This window comes from Vipera berus (genome assembly GCF_964194415.1).
Source record: "Vipera berus genome assembly, chromosome: 16".
Classification (NCBI taxonomy): Eukaryota; Metazoa; Chordata; class Lepidosauria; order Squamata; family Viperidae; genus Vipera; species Vipera berus.
Genome location: NC_138219.1, coordinates 2,003,244 through 2,025,082, shown reverse-complemented (window position 1 = coordinate 2,025,082; position 21,839 = coordinate 2,003,244). Strand labels below are relative to the sequence as shown.

Sequence of the window (21,839 nt, the reverse complement as noted above, 5' to 3'; positions counted from 1 at the left end):
AGGCCCGAGAATGAGTCTAGCTTGGGCGGTTTATTTCGGCCCGATACTCTTCATCGGGGCATCCATCTTTGTCAAGGGCGCGGCTGACACCTCCCAGGAGGCCGCTCGCCGCGGCCACGTGACGGGCCCGCGAGGGAAAAACGGCGAAAAGATGAGCGTTATTCAAATCAGGGAAGCGGAAATATAGTGAGCTGTACAGCGCCGGAGCCGCCATCTTTCTTAGGGGCCCAGGGCACTTCCGGGACGGACTGAGCCCGAACGGAGGGAAGCGGCCGCCGGCGTGGAGGCTCCTCGGGGCGCGCGTGGGCCGGAGGCGGGAGCGGAATGTGGGGCGCTGGAGCTGCGGGGCTGGGGCTGGGGTGGGGGGCTGGCTGGAACCCTGGAAGCAGTAGCCCCCTGTGCAAAACCAGGACCTCCCCCCCCAATCAGCCCATTTTCTTGCGTGGGGAGGGGGGTCCAGGGCAGGGGAGAGCCCGTGTAGAAAGCTGTGCGGATGCTAGAACAGAATATGGAGAAGAATGGGAATAAGAATAGAATTGAACAGAATAGAGAAGAAGAGAATGGAGACTAGAAGAAGAAAGCATAGAATAGAGAAGAAGAGAACAGAAGAGAACATAGAATAAATAGAATAGAGAAGAGAATGGAGAATAGAACAGAACATAGAATAGAGAAGAGGAGAATGGAGAAGAGAAGAAGAGAACAATAGAATAGAGAAGAAGAGAATGGAGAATAGAATAGAGAAGAAGGGAACGGAGAAGAGGAGAACAGAATAGTATAGAGAAGAAGAGAATGGAGAATAATTTAATTTAATTTAATCCCATTTATATCCCGCCCTTCTCCAAAGACTCAGGGCGGCTAACAATCTAAAGCACAAATCAATGTGCTTAGCAATAGCCTTCATTCTATGTATATGCCTGCTTATTAGGGCTTTCACACACCCACACCCCAAGCGGCATTATTACAAAGTCAGCTTAATTGCCCCCAACAATCTGGGTCCTCATTTTACCTACCTCGGAAGGATGGAAACATAGAATAGAAAAGAATGAATAGAAGAGAACATAGAAGAGAATGGAGAAGATAACATAGAATAGAGAAGAGAATGCAGAATAGAACAGAATAGAGAAGAGGAGAACATAGAATAGAGAAGAATAGAATTGAATAGTCCGTGTGTGTGCTGCTGATTGGCATGGATTTCAAACAGTCAAGGTATAAATAGGCTCATAGGCTCTGTTTCCATGATCTATATAACGTGGGAATTATAGACTTGGGACCTTTTAAGAGGGCTGGACTTCAACTTCCAGCATTTTGCAAAGCTGGCTGGGGAATTCTGGGAGTTAAAGTCCACCCCTCTAAAAAGTGCCCAGTCTAAAAAACTGACTAGATCTACAACTGGGTCCACTGTGTTGTAGAAACATGCCATTGGTTCAAACTGAGGGGCTACAGGCAGGAACAGGTGGCAAAGAGGGGAAGATAAAATGGAGGCAGACGGTTTAGCTGTTAGATCCGTTGATGACTGATCTGAGTGCCAAAAAAACAAACTCAAGAGACCACCAAGTACAGGCAGTCCTCGACTTATGACTGTGATTGACCCCAAAATATCGATTGCTAAACAAGACAATTGTTAAGTGAGTTTTGTACCACTTTGTGACCTTCCTTGTCACAGTGAATCCCGGTAGTAGTTAAGTGAGTACGTAATACAGTTATTACGTGAATCTGGCTTCCCCGTGGACTTTGCTTGTCAGAAGGTCACAAAAGGAGATCCCTTGACCCCAGGACACTGCAGCGGTTGTAAATACGAGCCCATTGCCAAGTCTTTCAATTTTGATCACGTGACCATGGGGATGCTGCAACGATCATAAGTGTGAAATATGAAATATAAAAACTTTTTTCACTGCCATTGTAACTTCAAATGGTTGTAAGTTGAGGGTTACCTGTACTTCACAGTTAATCCCTGAGCTGCAAATATTCTCTTGTATTAAAAATTATTAAAAATAATTATTCTTCTCCAGTTTTGGAAGAGATTCTCCCTGAAGCTCAGAAAAAAAACTACTTCTCATCTTTTGGCATCTTTTTCCAGGTTGAGAGGGCTGGTCCAGAAGGCCTTGCAAATCCTTTGTGTTGCTGGGAAACAGTTTGGAGGGATCCAGAGCCAGGAGCCTGGCCACAGGTAACTAATTTAGGGATGCTTTTGCACATGGCAGCCTTGGAGCAGTAAAACAGGGTATTTTATTTTATTTTATTTTATTTTATTTTATTTTATTTTATTTTATTATATTTATATACCGCCCTTTCCCGAAGGACTCAGGGCGGTTTACAGGGTGATTAAAACAAAAAATACAAAAGTTAAAAACAGTTAAAAAAATTATAGGAGAATGGAAAATTTCTTAATCAGAATAGAGTTAAGAAGGGAGCCTGGAGGTCTTCTAGTCCAACCCCCTGCTCAGGCAGGAGACCCTAGATCATTTCAGACAAATGGCTGTCCAGTCTCTTCTTAAAAACTTCGTGTTGGAGCATTCACAGCTTCTGGAGGCAGGTTGTTCCACTGGTTAGTTGTTCTAACTGTCAGGAAGTTTCTCCTTAGTTCCAGGTTGCTTCTCTCCTGGGTTAGTTTCCATCCGTTGCTCCTTGTCCTGTTAATTGCTAACTACATTTCTGTTTCTCCTCCAGGGGTGATGGCTTTTTGCATTCGGGTTCCTCTTAATACCTGCTCCATATTTTCTTGTCCAGATTCCAAGCGATGTCCTCGGGTGCGCGAGGCCCAAAGCCCCTCATTGCGGTGTGCCAGGTGACCTCGACTCCCAACCGTGAACACAACTGGTCAGCTTGTTCGCAGCTTGTCCGGGAGGCAACTCGGCGGGATGCTTGCCTTGTCTTCCTCCCAGAAGCCTTTGACTTCATTGGCAGCAGCACGGAAGAAATTCTCAGCCTGGCGGAGCCCCTGGAGGGGGATTACCTTCAGCGCTACATCAGCCTGGCCAGGTAGGACTCGCAGGGGTGCCAGAATGGCTGGGGTGGCGTGTGAAAGAATGCGGATCCCTCCCAATGGGGGCCTATTGATGTACAGCGAAGATGAATCATAAAAATGGTCACAGAACTAATCAATTTGGTCCCATGGTTAAGACGCCAGGCTAGAAACCAGGAGACGGCGAGTTCGAATCCTGCACAAAAGACATCTGGGTAACCTTGAGCTAATTACCAGGAGGTGGTGAATTCTAGTCCTGCCTTAGGCATGAGAACCAGCAGAGTGGCTTTGGGCCGGTCACCAGGAGATGGTGGGTTCACGTCTCTCTTTAGGTATGAAACCCGGTTGGGTGCCTGTGGGTCACTCTCAACCCCACCCACTCACACGGTTGTTATTGTGGGGGAAGTAGAAGAAGGAAGGTCTTTTAGGTACGTTTGCCAACTTTAGCTATTTATAAAAATAACTAAAGGCGAGATAAAACATCTAAAATAAATGTGTTCGTCTCCTTGGGTTGGGGTTTCTCAACTTTAGCAACTTTTAAGTGGTGTGGACTTCAACTCCCAGAATTCCCCATCCAGCATAGTTGGCTGGGGAATTCTGGGAGTTGCAGTCCACACCTCTTAAAAAGTTTCTAAGCCTGAGAAACCCCAACCTAAAACTCTTTCGGGGGGAAAAAAAGGTTTTAGTTCTCGTAGCAGATGCAGAAAACGGCTCCATCGTCTGTAGGTGCCACCAGGTGAGGAAGGGGAGTACCTCAGCCAGGTAAGCACAGGGAGGAAACAAACCTTTTTCCAGAATCCATTTATATTCCATTCCTAATGCCCTATCTGTACAAACCTAAATCTCATCCCCTTACTGGATTCTGCCATTCCCAAGGAGGGGAAGAGAAGATGTTAATTGGCCATCCCTATCCGTTAGACAAGGGACGCGGTGGCTCAGTGGGTTAGGAAGCTGAGCTTGTCGATCAGAAGGTCGGCAGTTTGGCGGGTCAAATCCTGAGTGCCGCGTAGCAGAGTGAGTGCCTGTTACCCGTCCCAGCTTCTGCCAACCTAGCAGTTCGAAAGCACGTGAAAATGCAAGTAGAAAAATAGGGACCACTCCGGTGGGAAGGTAACAGCGTTCCGTGCGCCTTTGGCGTCTAGTCATGCCGGCCACATGACCACGGAGACGTCCTCGGACAAGCGCTGGCTCTTCGGCTTTGAAACGGAGATGAGCACCGGCCCCTAGAGTTGGAAACGACTAGCACGCATGTGCAGGGGAACCTTTACCTTTATCCATTAGATGCAAGGTCGTTTATTCAGCCTGCCTGGGGGCCATCATAAAGACCAAGGAAAGAACCTTTGAACTGAGAAGAACAAAGAAAGGGGGGAGGGGGGAGAGATTCTGGTTTGTATCTCCGATTGGAATCTAAAGGGGAGGAAACAACGATGTAAATGCATGGAGGTTCTCTTTTCCCACAAAGGGTTTTGACACATGAACCTTAACTGATCCAGGACTGACCAAATGGACTGAGGGGAGGGGGTTTTACTCAGGGACACTTTAAAAGTATTGATCTGTGACGCAGTTTCCAGATCCTGTCTAGATTATCCACTTGTCAATCATGTTCTAGTAAAAGTTCCTGTTTGGACAATCCTGTCTCCGAGAGTTCTTCTTTCCTAAGATGTGGATTGGGTTAGGGTCCTGACACTTTTGCTTCTCGTCGGACAGGGAATGTGGAGTGTGGTTGTCCCTTGGCGGTTTCCACGAGAGGGGCAGAGACTGGGAAAGCACGCAGCGGATCTACAACTGCCATCTTCTGGTGGATCCCAAAGGTAATGAAATGTCCTTAAATTTGGTGGGGGTCTCTTCTTGGCTCCCCCCGCCCCTCCCCCCAATATTCCTGTAACAAGAGAGCTCTGTCACAAGGATGCTCAGCCGGGTGGGATTGCCCACGCTTCCTTAAAAAAAAAATCCGCTTCGCAGTGGTAATATTTGGGGGGAAAAAACCTTAAATTTGAGCATACATCAAATTTAAGACATAAAGCGTGTTGACAAAGTACAGTAGCTGTGTTTACACAACTTGTTAAGTCAAAACAAAGCATCCAGGATGGCCAAGTTTAGACTTTTGCGTTCGATCAACAGGTAGTTTGTTTGCCGGCAGTGTGACTTCTTGTAGGACAAACACACTGTAATTTGCAGGAACTGGCTTATGACTTAGGGCAGGGGGTAGGCAACCTTGGCTCTTTTATGACTCGTGGACTTCAACTCCCAGAATTCCTGAGCCAGCCACGCTGAGGGAAAAGGAAGAGGTTTCCAAGCTGGGCCATGCTGGCTCAGGAATTCTGGGAGTTTATTTATTTATTAATTGATTTTATATACCGCCCTATTCCCGAAGGACTCAGGGCGGTTCACAGGGCAAGTTAAAACAATACAAAAAGGAAAGATAAAATAGAATTAAATTAATACTAGCCCACAGTTGAAGTCCACAAGTCATAAAAGAACTAAGGTTGCCTACCCCTGGCGTAAGCCTAGGCTGCTTTATGACTGGTGGACTTCAACTCCCAGAATTCCTGAGCCAGCCACGCTGAGGGGAAAGGGAGAGGTTTCCAAGCTGTGCCAGGCTGGCTCAGGAATTCTGGGAGTTGAAGTCCACGAGTCATAAAAGAGCCAAGGTTGCCTACCTACCCCTGACTTAGGGTGATGCAAAGCAGCTGTTTAAAGGTCTATGTCAGATAGAAAAGCCTCTGGATAAATTTCTGTCGCTCCGCGAGGCAGTTGTCAAATGAGTTTTGCCCTGTTTTACAACCATTCTGGCCACGGCTCTTAAGGGAATCACTGCAGTTGTTAAGTTAGTGGCACGGTTGTGAAGTGAATCTGGCGTTCCCCATTGACTTTGCTCGTCAAGACGGTCGCCAAAGGGGATCACACGACACACACACACATGGGGACGCTGCGACAGTCGTAAATGTGAACCAGTGGCTGAGCGTCCAGATTTTGGATCCCATGACCAGGGGACGCTGCAGCGGTCCTAAGGGTGAAAAATAGTTTTTCAGTGCCGTTGTAACTTTGAACGTCCACTGAACAAGCTGTTGTAAGTCGAGGATCACCTGTAGCTGGCACAAATATTGCATGACATTGCAGTTGGGTGGATTTTGCTCCCTTGTCTGCTTCTAATCCACCGGATCCTCCTTTTTTTCCTTGGCGAGGCTGGTCTCAGGGTCTGTTGTGGCTGCCTATCGGAAGATCCACCTCTTTGACGTGGAGCTGGAAGGAAAGGTCTCCCTGAAAGAAAGCGCCTTCACCAACCCGGGCCCAGAGCTGGTGCCGCCCGTGCCCACCCCAGCTGGAAAGGTATGGGGCCGAAAGTGGGGCCTGCGCCCTCACCTGGGGGGCCCCAGAGGAGCACGAAGCCCCCCCACCCCCACTCCATTCATTTCCATGTGCAGGTAGTCCTCCACTTAGGACCACCTTTGAGCCCAACATTTCTGTTGCTAGGTGAGGTTTGCCTCACTTTACGACCTTTCTCGCCACGGTTGTGAAGTTAGTCACCTGGTTGCGAAATGAATCCGGCTTCCCCATTGACTTTGCCTGTCAGAAGGTGGCAAAAGGGGATCCCGTTTCCCCCCCCCCAGGGCTATTGTAACTTCGACTGGTCGCTAAACAAAACTGTTGTTAAGTCGAGGACTACCTGTAGGGAGACTAATTAATTGTCCTTGCCTCTTTTTCTACATTTTCAACTTTTAAAGCCTATGTGTGTGTGTGTGTGTTTTAATATTTGCCCGCCCCCTCGCCCCACCCAGAGCCCTCTCCCTCCCTCTGAAGAGAGAGGGGCTGTTCCACAATGTGAAAAACAAAGAAAAATAAAAAGGCATGGAGCAGAATGAGGGTAGTGGGCAACCGGCCTGCATTTACGACATCCTGGGGGTCCTGGGATCGCGCTTTGTAACCTTCCTTGAGGCTTCCCAGCAAGCAAAATCAAGAAGTCTTGCTTAACGACCATCGGGGGGAAAAAGGTATAATCGGGCGCGATTCACTTAGTGACACAGGCTCCAGCTCCCCTTGTGGTGTGAGCCGAGGACCGGCTGTGCCACTTAACGTATTCCCAGTTATTTCCAGCAGGAGGCGCTCCTGGGCAGCTTCTCACCAATTCTGTCCCTTCTCCAGGTGGGGCTGGCCATCTGCTATGACCTCCGGTTCCCAGAGATGTCCCTGGCTCTGGCCCAGGCGGGCGCCGAGATCCTCACCTACCCGTCGGCCTTCACTGTGACAACCGGTGCCGCCCACTGGGAAGTAAGTCCCTTGGCCTTTACTGCAAGCAGCCCTCGACTTACAGCGGTCCATTTAGTGACGGTCCCGAAGTTACAGCGGCACTGGAAGCGAAGTGAGGACCGTCTTTCACACTTAACGGCCGTTGCAGCATCCCCACGGTCACGAGATCAAAATCCAGACACTTGGCAGCTGGCTCGTACTTAACGACCGTTGCAATGTCCCGGGATCCTTTTCGTGACTTTCCGACAAGCAGTCAGTGGGGAAGCCAGATTTCATTTTAACAGCTGCGATGCTAACTTGTCAACTGCAGCGATTCAATGAGCAACTGGCAAGAAAGGCCGCAAAATGGGGCAAAACTCGTGGAACTAACGTTTCACTTAGCGACGGAAATTCTGGGCTGAGTTGTGGTCGTACGTCAAGGATGACCCGTGTTCGGTTCACGGCTTCCTTCTCTTTCCCAGGTCTTGCTCCGAGCCCGTGCCGTGGAGACCCAGTCCTACGTGGTGGCCGCGGCCCAGACAGGCCAGCACCACCCCCGCCGCACCTCCTTCGGCCACAGCATGGTGGTGGACCCCTGGGGCAGCATCGTGGCCCAATGCCGGGAGGGCCCCGGCCTCTGCTTTGCCGAAATCGACCTGGCTTACCTGCACCGCCTCCGCCAGGAGATGCCCGTCTTTGCCCACCGCCAGCCTCGCTTATATGGCCGGGCAGCTGCAGAGTGGGGCTTTGCGCCCCCTTGACGGGCTCGGCTGGCCCCGGAGGGGGCTTGGCTGCTGCAACTGGACTCTGCAGGGTCCAGGGGCTGCGGCCTGACCGTAGCTGCCGTCCAGAGGGTCAGAAGGAAAGTGGGAAGGAGAGAAACAGAATGCAGGTAACCTCTGAGCTGGGGAGGGGGTGGGCGTTTCGACACACTCCCCCTCGTTGGAGCATCAGAAGTTTGCCTTTGACTATTCAGACATTCAGGGTTTGAACTGGTGTGGGGCCGAGTCGGTCACTTTCCCTCTGGAGGAGCTTCATTCCCAAAATAAATGTCTTTTCCAGCCAACTTCACTTTAATCCAGCTCCTTTTTCTTAGCAGCTCAAGACTCCCTATTTCCGTACGATTGGAGGCGTCCAACCTTGGCAACGTTTTAAGACTCGTGGACTTCGACTCCCAGAATTCCCCAGGCTGGCTGGAGAATTCTGGGAATTGAAGTCCACAAGGCTTAAAAGATTTATTTATTTATTTATGGGGTTTATATCCCGCCCTATCTCCCGAAGGACTCAGGGCGGCTAACAACAATAACATATAATAAGTACAGAAATTAAGATAAAAATAAAATTAAAATCATCTGTGCAATAAATTAAAATTAAAAATAAATTAAAAATTGTAAACATAATTAAAATGCCTGTCAGTCCAGGTCAGCCAGGTGGAAAAGGATTCCAAAAGTTGAAGGGCCCTGGTTTTCATAAAATAAGAGGTCAGGGTACTTCCCCCTCTGAAGCATTAATTTTCTCTGCTAGAGTGGGGTGGTTTGTTTTTTTTCACTTTGTGTGTATTTTTACTTTTTATTTTTCACATTTTTGAACCACCCATCTCCCTCAGACTCTGGGCAGTGTCCCCTCCCAATAAAGTATGTTCGCTTTTTATGTGCATATACATATATATGGGCGCACACACATATATATCTGTTGCTCAGAAGCGTTGCAGATTCACGATTCACCATAACCTTATGATCACTTAAACTGCAGGGAGTTTCTTTTATCAACCGTGGCAAAAGAAGGTCATAAAACCAGACGTGACTCCCTTAACAATGGTCCTGCTTAGCAACAGAAATTCAACCCACCTCATTACTGCAACACGTAGAATTAGACTAGAATTTAATTGTCAATGTTGATTCAAGATTTAAGCTTGTTCTACAAAATACCTGGAATAGGGAGAAATCTGTTTTTAAACGTCTCGTTGATAGAACTTGATTTTTAAAACTTGGTTTATTTTCTGCATTATAGAGCTGATTTCAACTAAGTCTGCTTGCGCACACTCGCACGCGTGCATTATATTTTGCGCAAGCTGCCACCGGCAATTGCCACATTTTAGTCTCGTCAGAACCCATGCCTGCAAAAGACTTTGTGGCTCCCGATAAACTATACAAAATTATCAGTCTCTGCTCAGCTCCTGTAGTTTAGGAGACCTTGGCAGGCAGTGCAGAAGGGATCATATTCATCTCTCATGCAGAATTAGTCACGTGTCAGATGGTTCATGACCTGCACCATCCCTACGGTCAGGTGATCAAAATTTGAATGCTTGGCAACTGGCATGGACAGTTGCAAGTGTTCTGGGTTCATGTGATCCCCTTTTGCGACCTTCTGATAAAGTGAATGAGGAAGCCGGATTCACTTAACAGCTGTGTTACTAACAACTGCAGTGATTCACTTAACATCTGTGACGAGAAAGGTTATAAAATGGGGCAAAACTCACTTAACTTCTTTCTTACAACAGAAATTTGAGCTCAATTCTTGTCATTCCCTAGCGTGGACTTGTAGGGGACAATAAGTTAAAATTGTTGCTCTACACATAATTGATAGTTAGAACCTAAGCACCCCAAAGCAGATTGGTGGCTGTGACGTGGCAGGCTTAGATAAGGCGTTTTCAGGGCTGATGTAGTAACTACCGGGAGCTGCTGAGGTCACCAAATTGCAAACGAAAATTTCCAAGTGTTATGTTCAGCCCCTCCAGCTTGGAGAAATGGGAACAGTTGCTTGTTCTCCCCTTTACATGGAAAACTGACACCAGAAAAACACCTAGTGGTCCATCAAGTCTGCCCTTTCGGTTTCTGTTTTTAATTTATTTGATTATTCTTATTTTTTAATTATGGCTGTGAAAGCTGGACCATAAAAAAGGCTGAGTGCCAAAGAATTGAGGCCTTTGAACTCTGGTGCTGGAGAAGACTCCTGCGAGTCCCTTGGACTGCAAGGCGATCAAACCGGTCAGTCCTAGAGGAGATCCACCCTGACTGGTCTTTAGAAGGCCAGATCCTGAAGCTAAAACTCCAATACTTTGGCCACCTAATGAGAAGGAAGGACTCACTGGAGAAGAGCCTCATGCTGGGAAAGGTTGAGGGCAAGAGAAGAAGGGGACGACAGAGAATGAGGTGGCTGGATGGAGTCCCTGAAGCAGTAGGCATGAGCTTAAATGGACTCCAGAAGATGGTAGAGGACAGGAAGGCCTGGAGGAACATTGTCCATGGGGTCGCGATGGGTCAGACACGACTTCGCAGCTAACAACAACAACAACACTAAAAAAAAGATGTTGAGTTTGGAAAAAGTTCAGAGAAGAGCAACTAAGATGATCCAAGGCCTGGAGACTAAAACATACGAAGAACGGCTGCAGGACTTGGGTTTGGCTAGTCTAAAGAAAAGAAGAAACAGGGGTGACATGATAGCAGTCTTCCAGTATTTGAGGGGCTGCCACAAAGAAGAGGGGGTCACATTATTCCCCAAAGCACCAGAGGGCAGGACAAGAAACAATGTATGTTAAAACTTTTCAATAAAAAAAATAAAATAAAATAAAAAAGAAACAATGGATGAAAACTGACCAAAGAGAGAAGCAACCTAGAATGAAGAAGAAACTTCCTAACATGACAATTGACCAATGGAACAGCTTGCCTCCAGAAACTGTGGGCGCTCCATCACTGGATATTTTTAAGAAGAGGCTACACAGTCTCTTGTCTGAGATGGTATAGGGCACAGGTCTGCAACCCGCAGCTCCGGAGCCACATGCGGCTCTTTCAGCCGTCTCCTGCGGCTCCCGGTCTTCTGCCATGAGGAGTCAAAAAAAAAAAGTGGGACTAAAAAAGTTCAACCAATCAATTCAAATATGCAGGATAGGTGCATATCTCGCCTTGGCTCCACTCTTCAGTCAAACCCTGTTCTGCGCATGCGCGCATGTACGCGCATGCGCACATTTTTTTGCGGCTCCCAGTTTTTCCTTTTGTGAGGGAACTGGTTCCGAGTGGCTCTTTCACTGTTTCAGGTTGCTGACCCCTGGTATAGGTTCTCCTGCTTGAGCAGGGGGCTGGACTAGAAGACCTCCAAGGTCCCTTCCAGCTCTATTCCATGACTGTTGCAATGTCCCGGAGTCATGTAATCACCATTCCAAGCCAGTTTCTGACAAAGTCAACGGGGGAAGCCAGATTTGCTTAATAGCCACAATTCGCTTAACAACTGCACTTAGTGGTTCACTTAATGACCATAGCAAAAAAAGGTCATATAATTGGACACAACTCAATAGTTAGCAATGGAAATCCTGATCCCAATCGTGGTCGTAAATCGAGTGCCATAAAATTATTTCACAATCAGACTTCCGGTTTGCCGCACAGCCGCCACGGACAACTGGGAGACTCGCTCTCTCCCCCATCCAGTTTCGCTTTGCTGGGGGTCCCTGAAAAGGGCCAAAAGTTGCTCCGAAGAGGTGACCAGCTAGAAGAGGCTCTTGCTGGATCGCGGGAGAGCGGTAGCTCTCCAGCTAGAGCCGGCAACCCCTCCAACCTGGCAGACAAAAGGACCGGCCATAGAAATATGGCTTGTCCCTAGGCAACCTCAAAGCAGCGCGGAAGAGACTGGGCGAGATCTATCTCTTTTATACCCGAATTATTTTTTGTACCTGCAGAAGCTGCTAAGTATTTTTCCCCCTGTGGAGAGGGGAGGGAGATGTTACCCCTCCCTCCAGAAACAGTGGTGACTGACCACGCAGGGGAGGTTTTTTTTAAAAAAAATGTCAAAAAAACATTGGATCCAAATTGGAACTTTACTTTTAAAATTGGTGGACTATCACAATTTTAATTTTCTTCTGATTTTTATTTTATACTTTTACTGAAGATCTGGGTTTTTATCTTCTAAAACAGAAGGGGAAAAAACTGAAAAGATCAAAACAACTCTGATGACATCTCTTGGCTAAACTTGAGATTGTAGCCTGTCATTATTATTATTGAAGAGAGGCTTGTTTACAAGTCAGAAAGTAGATAAGATATATGCAACCTGAGACACCAGCTGCAAGAAACTCAGCCCTCTGCTTTGTACCCAGTGGGGTTTTTTTGACTATAAGCCTGTCATTTAATATAATGGAAGAAAATCAGGAATGGAGTTTTTTCTGCAGAGAAGGAACAGGATATACTTTGTATGTTAAAAGCGATCATCCAAACTCTTCGCATAGCTGATGATGAATTAAGAAATGGCAGGAAAAAACAAGAAAGCAGCCCGGGTACGCAAAGTCAAACTACGACTACAACTGAAGAATCATCTACACAGAACACTACAGAAAAAGTGGAACAAGTAAATACTAGGACAGAAGACGTTACTATTCAACAAACACAGATGATGGAAGATAAAGAAAAGAAACTGACAAAAGAGAAAAAAGAAAGGACTCTCTCCATAAATCTGAAAGAACCTGAGGATCAAAAAGAAGAGCAGATGAAAGACTCCGGGACAGTCACATCGAGATGGAAAAACAAGGAGACAACTGGCTAGAGTTGTTCTTTCAAAAAAATGGCAATTGGATGGTCTCTTCAACATCAAATGATAGCCACAACAATACAAGGAGATCTGCTTGACGACTCAGAAGCAAAGACAAGGAAGATGATTTGGCAAAGAAAAAAAGCAAGAATAAGACTGAAAAGAAATGGGGTTGGGATCCACATATTTAAAATAGACTAGACCCAAATAGATAAGACATGCATTCTGAATATAAGATATTGTAATGTCTTGAGAAAAAGAAAATTTTGGTTATGTAAAATTTAGAAGCATAAATACGAAAATAAGAATGGTATATTGTGTTATTAATTTGCTGAGGTAGATGGTAAGAATTTATATATAAGGTGTATATTCTAAACACTAGATATTGTGAGGAATGGTCATAAAGGAATTGTGGTTAATTAAAAATTTGGGGAAAATAAATATAAATCATTAAATTTAAATATTAAGGGAAAACTAAAACTGAGAAAAGCTTATTATTTTACTGACTGGCTAGATCAGGGGTAGGCAACCTCGGCTCTTTTATGACTCATGGACTTCAACTCCCAGAATTCCTGTGTCAGCTGACTCAGGAATTCTGGGAGTTGAAGTCCATGAGTCATAAAAGAGCCGAGGTTGCCTACCCCTGGGCTAGATAGTAGATATAGAGGGAAAAAGATGAAATGTTATATATGAAAATAAAAAAAATTGTGCATTAAACTTGAGATTTTAGGAGACTTGAGAAAATATTACATTATATTCTTAATTTGCGGATACAGATTGCGAGAATTTATATAAATAAGAGGTATACTTTAAACATTAGACAGTGGGGGAACTGTGATACAAATTGGGGTCATTTAAAACTTGGAAATGATAAAAATCAACGTTAATTTAAAATATCAATGGAAAATTAAAATTAAGAAAAAACTATTAGGTCAATAATTGTCTTAAAGTTTGAATGTTAAATTAATTAAGATATGCATAAACTGAATATTGGTGAATATTAGAAAGTTATTTTTTGCATGATTGGTTTGTGAGACACATACATATTAAAGGGGAAAGAATTAGTTACTGTCAAATTTTGAGATCGGTATGGATGTTATTCAATTGTAATGGAATTATTGTACCCAATCACTACATTGCTTTTCCAATATGTGAATGTAATATGAGAAAATTAATAAAAAAAACTTATAAAAAAATTATTTCGGGATCTACAAGGTATATATCCTAACCCAGGGCTCTCCAACTTTTGGCAACTTTACGACTTGTGGACTTCAACTCCCAGAGTTCCTCAGCCAGCAAGAATTATGGAGGTTGAAGTCCACAAGTTGTAAAGTTGCCAAGGTTGGAGACCCCTGACCCATCTATGTTTTGAGGTGGAAACACGTATTACGTCTTGTAAAAAAATCTTTCCAGGACACCAACTAACTTACACAGACTCAGAAAGCTTTGTTCTGTCGGCACACACTACTCCAGGGACCCCAACAGCTGCACCAAATAAAGGCAGATTTTTTTTATTATCATTTCAGGGGAAAAAAACAAAAACAAAACAAAAGGTACATTAGGGAACATGACCAGTTGCACTGACATTGCCTTAAAAAAAAAGTCACCAATTTTACACAAATCTGTGCCAGAATTATCATGAAATAATAAGGGTTTGCAATGATTGGCCTTTTGTGTACTTCCCGAGGCAGCCGGAGGAATAGGGGAAAAATCTCCGACGTCCGGCTGGACCATTTTACGCCAAGCGAAGGGCAGCTCGCTCCATTTCCCAGGCTCGGGGATAGTTTATGCAGCCAATGGAGTCGGGGGTCCTAATTTTTCCTGGATTCACTTCAGACAGGTGTAGTGGGTCTTTATAGAGGAAAAATGGGGGGAAATTGAGACAAACTGCCCAGTGCTTTGGTCTTGGAAAAAGGGGGCCCCAGTTTTGGCCCCGGCACAAGAACCAATGCAGCCCCCGCAAGCAGCTCACCAAAGGGGACACCTCAAAAACGGCCTGTGCAATTTTTTTAAGCTGGGCAGCTGTGCAATTTTAGAAAGAGAGGCGCCCGCTTGGGTGAGCTGGACGAAGGCACTGCATTCGCTCTTTCGCGCAGGCTCCAAAGGACGAGGGTCTCTTCCGAACCAAATCCGAAGCGCCCCTAACCACCTTCCTTCTTGGCAAAAGTGAAAAAGCCCGTTGCCAGCAAATAGGAGCCAACGGGCAAATCGCAACCCAAACCCGTACAGATCCGAGTCTCCGGGTGAATTAAATGCCCTTTATCTTCCGTGCAGGACAGAAACCCGCTTTTCCTGTCAGTTCCCTCCCCGTGAAATGGCCCACCTGAGCTTATGGCTGCATAAACTGGACGCTTGCTGGGCACCTCCCAATTCCTTCCCATCCCCTGCTGGATGGGAGCCTTCCTAAACAAAGGGCGGGGTCTTTCCTGGGACAGCCCCCCCCCCAAAAAAAACAGGTCTGGCTGCTGCTTGTCAAGGCTTTCCCGTGATTTAAGGGGGGCAGAAATAAAATACGGCGTATGCGAGTACCCGACAGAAAGAAATCCAGCGCAAATCACAGCACCCATTCCTTCCTCCCAAGCTGGTTTTGTTCTTTTTTCTCACCCAACGGAGCCCCAGCAGCTGACGGGGAAAAGAGAGGCGGGTCTGGGGGGGGGGCTACCAAAAACGTAACCTCCCAGCCGAACCCCGGCAGAGTCCCCCGGCCATCACCCCAAAGAAACACGAAAATTCAGGTGCAACCAGCGCTGCGCTCAGCCCCGAGGGGAGCGAGGGGGGCGGGGGCCTCTCTGGTCTGCCTGCGAGCGTCTTCCAGGGCTATGCAGTTTTGTGCCACAGGTGGGGAGGTCGGGACAGGGGAGATCCCTGGAGGAACAGACCGGTCAGCTAAACCAACGGGACCCCCCCCAAAGCTGGCCCCGGCCACACGGGGTGCCCCTCCTAAGCCTGGGCTCCTTCTCCAGCTGGCAGAGTCTTCCTTTCTTCCCCTCTCTCGGCCAGCCACCCCCCAGGCAGGTGGGCCGCTGTCCACCGAGGTTGCAAGGCTGAGGAGGGAAGAGGGAAGACGGTTCTCCTTCATCTTTGGAGGCGAGGAAAAGGCACGGGTGGGAGGGCTGGGAAGGAGGGCAGCGAGAGAAGAGCCAAGAGGGTCTTGGGGGAGCTGCTTAGCCAAAGGGGGCGGGGGGCTCCTGTTTCAGGGGTCTCCAGCTCTGGCAACTCGGGAGACCTGCAGACTTCAACTCCCAGAAGTCCCCAGCCAGTAACGCCAGGAATTGAAGCCCACCAAGGTTGGAAATCCCTGTCCTATTTGATCCACGAGGAAGCCCCCTCCCCCGCCCCAAAGTGGGGTTCAGCATTAGCGGCCGTGGCTCAAAGCCCCCCCCCTCCCTCTCGTACTTGGACCCACATCTCCTGCCCCACCTCAGCTGCTGCCTTCGCACGAGACCCCCTCCATCCACTCGCCACCCTGGCCCTTCCCTTGCCAAACCGTGACTAAGCCCGAACCCCTGCTTTAAGACCACTCCCCCACACGGGGAGCAGCTCAGTGCAAATTAAAAACCAAAGGCAACAGAGGAGGAGGAGGAGGAGGAGGCAGAGCCCCTCCCCTGCCTAGGAGCCAAGGTTTCCCTTTCTGCCCCTTCCCAGAGGCAGGAAGAGGGACCCGTGGACCAGAACAGCTTCTTTCACGGGAAGAGACGGACTGAGGGCCGGCCTTCGGGGGCCTGGCATCAGGGGGGGAGGGGGCCACGGCAGGCAATCGAACCGATGGCAACGATACCAAAAACAACAGAAAAGTCGGACAGCACGAGAGAGGAGACGGTAAGAAAGAACCGCCGAGCATCTTTGGGGGGGGTGTCCCTGATGCTCAGCGAGCCCAGGAATAGGGGCTCCTTCGAGGCGGGGGGGCGGGACGGCCTCTTCGACGCTCCTGGCCCCCCGTTTCCAGTTCCCAACTGGGGGAATAAAGAAGAAAAAAAAACAACCAGCGTATCCTCCCACGGAAAAGACTCATTCAGTACGTGACCGATTTCGTTCCTCGGAGACATTCCCCCCCCCTCTCTTTTTTTTTTAAGGAAAATAATTTTGCGAAACGAAACGAAACGAAAAGTTCCTCCAAAGGGGAGCCTGCGGAGAGGGCGAAGGGAGAAAAAGGGAAAAACGAAAACATCCACCACCGGGGAGCCATCAAGGCGCCGTCTGCAGCATCAAGTTCCTCAGGAGTTTCTGCCGGCCAACCTCGTAATCTTCTTCGTCCACGTTGACCAGGAGTTTGATGGCCTCGTGGCCCACGGCTTGCTTGAGCGAGTCTGTGATGAAGACGCCCTTCAGGGCCTCCAGCAAGGAGCCGTTGATGTAGTCGCGCCAGAAGGCGTCCAGGTACGTCAGCTCCGAGAACTTTATGTCACAGATGATGGAGCCCAGATCCCGGGATTTCAGGATCGTGTTGGCCTGGCTGAAACGTTCAAACTGGCGCTCGAGGGGGTCCTGCTTGTTGGAGAAGACGTTGCCCTCCAGGGCGCTCTCGTGCTGGCAGTACTCGGCCCGGACCCGGAGGCGGATATCTGCCAGGGGGGGAGAGACACATTAAAGGCAACACAGCCCAAGCCTCAGCCAAAATCTCAGCTACGGGATTTTTGGCTAGGGGGAAATTCAAAATCCGGCCCAGCTCAGAAGGCAGAGGAGGAGGATATTTTCAGGCACGTGCGGCACCGACGGACGTTCGGGAAGGATGCTCTCCCCGCCGTCCGGTCTTTCTTCCTTGGAGAACCCTGAAAGGGGTCAAAAGTCGCCCTGGAGGGGCGACCACTGTGAGGAGGCCCTCTCTGTGATCGCAAAAGGGCGGCAGCCCTCCGTTTTGATCAGGAGCAGCTCCTCTGGCCCAAAGAAGAAGAGATCGGCCATTAATATGGCCGATCATTAAGCCGTTCCCTGCCAAAAGCCAAAATCACCATCGAGCACAACGAAGCAATCTGGAGGATTTGGGTGAGACCTTACTTTTCTTATTTCCCTAATTACTTTCCTGTGGGACTCTTCTGAAAATCTCCCCCCCCCCTTGAAAGATCGGCGACTGCTTACTTGGGGAACCAAAATTTTAAAGCCTCAGAAGGCGGAGAAGGGAACGAGCCCCGGGAAGGGCAGAGCTTGAGCAAGGGAAGGCTATTTGTTTATTTTTATCTCTTTTATTTTATCCTGCCTTTATTGTTTATATATATTCTTTGTTAGCAAGCCAAAAAATTTACACACACACACACACACACGTTAAATGTTTGTTAAGCATTCAGAATACACTTGCTTAGTCCCAGACACGGGACAAATCTTAGTTCCTGTTTCAGCCTAGCCCAAGGCCATCTACAGGCAGTAGCCACAGCAGTGGCAGCTCATTTTGTGTAAATTTTTTGGCTTGCTAACAAAGAATAAAGGGAGAGTGATATGATCATTTCAAACTTATTTGTATATATAAAAACCTCAAGGATGTACCCTTCCTCCTCCTATTTTCCACACAACAACCACCCTGTGAGGTAGATTGGGGTGAGCGAGAGGGACTGGCTCAAAGTCACCCAGCTGGTTTTCATGCCTAAGCCAGGACTAGAACTCAGAGCCTCCTCGTTTCTAGACTTCACCGCTACATCAAACTGGCTCTCTAACTGGAAAACATGTTAATCTAGTCTCGCTTGAACTACTAACGCAGCTAGTCCTCGATTTACAACAGTTTGTTTAGTGACTGTTCAAAGTCACAACGGCACTGAAAAGAAGGGACTTATGGCCATTTTTCACACAATCGTTGCAGCCTCCTCTTTGGTCACGTGATCAAAAGTCAGATCCTTGGCAACTGACTTGTGCTTAGGACGGTCGCAGTGTCCTGGGCAGGTCACATGGTCCCCTCTTGCGACCTTCTCACAAGCCAAGTCAACGGGGGAAGCCGGATTCACTTAACAACCATGTTACGCTGACTTAACAGCGGTAGGGATGCGCTAAACAACTGTGGCAAAAAAGGTCGTAAAATGGGGCAAAGCTCATTTAATAAATGTCTTGCTTAACAGCAGAAAATTGGGGCTCAGTTGTGGTTGTAAGTCGAGAATTGCCTGTATTGTTTTTATAAATAAACTCAAGGCAGGGAATGTACTCCTTCCTCCTCCTATTTTCCGCACAACAACCCTGTGAGTTGGGCTGGGCTGAGAGAGAGGGGCTGGGCTGAAGTCCCCCAGCCGGCTTTCACGCCTAAGGCAGAACTACAAACTTTCTAGGCCAGCATCTTCACCGCTACACCAAACTGGCTGTTCCTGAAAAATACTTTAGTCTAGCTCACGGGTAGGCAACCTTGGCTCTTTTAAGACTCGTGGACTTCAACTCCCAGAATTCCTGAGCCAGCCTGGCACAGCTTGGAACCCTCTCCCTTTCCCCTCAGCACGGCTGGCTCAGGAATTCTGGGAGTTGAAGTCCACGAGTCATAAAGCGGCCTAGGCTTAGGCCAGGGGTAGGCAACCTTGGCTCTTTTATGACTCGTGGACTTCAACTCCCAGAATTCCTGAGCCAGCATGGCTCAGCTTGGAACCCTCTCCCTTTCCCCTCAGCACGGCTGGCTCAGGAATTCTGGGAGTTGAAGTCCACGAGTCATAAAGCGGCCTAGGCTTAGGCCAGGGGTAGGCAACCTTGGCTCTTTCTATGACTTGTGGACTTCAACTCCCAGAATCCCTGAGCCAGCCACTGGGAGCTGAAGTCCACAAGTGATAAAAGAGCCAAGGTTGCCTACCCCTGGTCTGGCACGGACTGCTACTGCTCCAGGCCACGAACGACACCCGTGTCTCTCAAAGGCCAAATCTTCCCTGCTGGAAAGGTCTGTGTTTTTCTCCAGCATTGTATTTTGCTTAATAAAGTTTTGGTTTTTTTTAAAAGACACACAAGGTGGTTGTCGGGAACCTCACCGCAGGTCTGTTTGTCCTTCGGGTCTGGCGTCACGGACTTCCTTCTTTTCCGCTGATTCCCAAGCAGCGCCCTTCCGCGGCCGGACCTCTTGGTGCAGATCTGGGGGCCCGAAGAGGAGCAGCAGACCAGCGGGTGGTGGGGAGGCACTGCGGAACACAAAGATCAAGAGTTCAAGGCCAGACGAGGTTGGCTTTGGGTGACGCAGAAATGAAGCAAAGTCAGCTGGATTTAGCGGTTTAGTGCTGAAGGAGAGAGACTGGGAGATGGTGAATTCTAGCTCTCCCAAAGGCATGGAAACTGTCGGGTGGCTTGGGAGCAGCCCCTGGTCTTGCAGAACCAGGATAGCCATTCTTATGAGCCCTGCGAGGTAGTCCAGACAAGAAGCACCACCAGGAGTACTAGCCCTATCTGGCTGGGGAATTCTGGGAGTTGAAGTCCACCCATCTTAAAGTTGCTGAGGTTGAGAAACACTGGGTTACAGAAAGTGTCAGAATCCATTTCTAACTATCTTTTCTGTGCAGACCCAAATCTCAACAACCCCCCCAACCTCTGTATTCTGCCATTAAATTTAAATTTAGAGGGAACAAGCATGGGGTTTTATTGCTTTCACTTCCTTCCTCAAATGTAACCTTTTGTTTATTCCGCCTGCCTGCCATCCATCACAGTAAGATCAATTACTCTCTCACTAGGCATTTTCCCTCTCATCTTACGGGCAACTAAAACCCCGGAAACGGGAGGAGTGAAACCCTCTGGAATCTGGTTTGTTTCTCCAGATGGAAGGTGAGGGGGTGGAAATGATTCTGCTACGGATGGACTGATGCCTCTCCTCTTCCCACGAGGGGTTTGACACCTGGAACTTGGCTGATCCGGAACTGACCCAATGAACTGAGGGGTGGGACTTGCTTGGGGACATTTAAAAAAGATCGATCTGTGAAGGGATTTCTCAGATCCTGTCTATTATGCCCGCTATCTTCTATTGCTTAGTAAAAGTTCCCGCTTGGACAGCCGTGTCTCCAAGAGTCCTTCTTTCTTCAGATGTGGGCTGAAGTGGGTTCTGACATAAACAGAATTTTGCAAGGCTGAAAGACCTTTTACTCTAAGGAAAACTAAGGAAGGTCCCTTCTGAAACGCTCCCCATCCCCCACAACCTTTGTTTCTGGGGGCCGCTTTCCCAAACTGCGTCTCCCGAGGTCATTCAGAGAGGCAAAGGTGAGATTTGCTCAGGTGTCTTGGATACTGGTTTTGGTTTGTTTTTTTTTTATAAAGGGGCACTCGTTGTGATAAAGAGTTTTGCATGGGTTTCCTATCTAAAAATGACAGGAAATCAGTTTGGCAAATATGCTGCTGAAAGATAGCAATGCAGAAGGCAGAACATAGAATCAAAAGTTTGGAAGGGACCTTGGAGGTCTTCTAGTCCACCCCCACTGCTCAAGCAGGATGATTCAGGGGTTTGGGTTACGTTTTATGGGTTTTATAGTCTGGGTTGGTATTATTATTATTATTATTATTATTATTATTATTATTATTATTATTATTATTATTATTATTATTATTATTATTATTATTATATTTGTTGTCGTGAGCTCCCCAGGACTGTGTTTTGAGATATATCCATACAAATCCTTTAATTAATTAAATAAGCACACAAAACAGTTGTGAAGGACCGCCTGTTTGAGCAACAGTTTGTGCACTAAAATCAGACCAAGTTCAGGATTTGGGGAGTGACTTTGTACAACACGCTAACCACGAAAATCCAAAACTAGCCAGGTTCGTCATGCTGTGTAAAAGGGGATGCCAGGTTTTTCGCTGACGTGGTTAAGCACACTGGGTGAAATTAATAAGAAAGACCCAGCAATCTTAAAGCGGTGCTTCTCAAACCTGGTCAAAACGTTGCAGGCAACTCCAGGAACTGCAAAAAGAAAGGTAAGTTTGGAGGGGGGGGGTAGGTTATCAGGCAGAAATTCCCATGCAGATTTCAGTCGGGCTGGTCTCAAGTCTGTAGCGCCCACCCGTGAAAGAACCGATCAAAAATGCTCTAGTCTAATTAGTTACGAACATGGAAGAACCCCATCTCAATACCACCTCCACCCAATTTTTTTATTTTTACTGATTAAACTTTTATGCCACTTGTGCCTCCTACGAGGTGATTCTTTTTGGTTACAAGTGGTAAAACAAGTAAAAAAAATCGTTCCCTCAATTAAAATATTAAGAACCT

General features: G+C 47.6%; 2 protein-coding genes and 1 long non-coding RNA gene across 7 annotated transcripts in view; 2 read left to right on the top strand and 1 right to left on the bottom strand.

Moving 5' to 3' along the window:
• DEDD (death effector domain containing) overlaps positions 1-21,839 on the bottom strand; it is a 41,925-nt gene that overhangs the window by 5,856 nt on the left and 14,230 nt on the right. For 3 of the 4 annotated variants that reach the window (XM_081340924.1, XM_081340926.1, XM_081340925.1), the window contains 2 exons: positions 19,624-19,770; positions 14,196-17,262 (listed from right to left, as the gene is read on the bottom strand). In XM_081340924.1, coding sequence (XP_081197050.1) covers positions 16,886-17,262; positions 19,624-19,770 — 524 coding nt within the window. In that variant the 3' untranslated portion in view covers positions 14,196-16,885. Of the gene's footprint in view, positions 1-14,195; positions 17,263-19,623; positions 19,771-21,839 lie in introns of those variants that run through there. The other variant, XM_081340928.1, reaches the window with a different exon arrangement.
• Positions 234-8,260, top strand: NIT1 (nitrilase 1). Of its 2 annotated transcripts, none has more exons than XM_081340923.1 (7): positions 234-326; positions 2,078-2,167; positions 2,728-2,979; positions 4,670-4,773; positions 6,159-6,292; positions 7,106-7,231; positions 7,672-8,260. In XM_081340923.1, coding segments are annotated over exons 1-7 (987 nt in total). In that variant the 5' UTR covers positions 234-324; the 3' UTR covers positions 7,951-8,260. The 2 variants fall into 2 exon arrangements, with proteins under 2 accessions (XP_081197049.1, XP_081197048.1); XM_081340922.1 differs by lacking the exon at positions 234-326 and adding an exon at positions 348-1,206.
• Positions 17,259-20,628, top strand: LOC308675522. The gene is made up of 2 exons (XR_014028151.1): positions 17,259-17,683; positions 20,314-20,628. It is a non-coding gene; the product is annotated as an uncharacterized lncRNA (long non-coding RNA).

Coding starts and splice junctions, on each gene's coding strand:
- NIT1 (XM_081340922.1), top strand. CDS start 1,187: ATGGATTTCAAACAGTCAAG. Junction 4,774..6,158: donor TCTTCTGGTGGATCCCAAAG/GTAATGAAATGT, acceptor GGCTGGTCTCAG/GGTCTGTTGTGGCTGCCTAT. Junction 7,232..7,671: donor CCGGTGCCGCCCACTGGGAA/GTAAGTCCCTTG, acceptor TCTCTTTCCCAG/GTCTTGCTCCGAGCCCGTGC.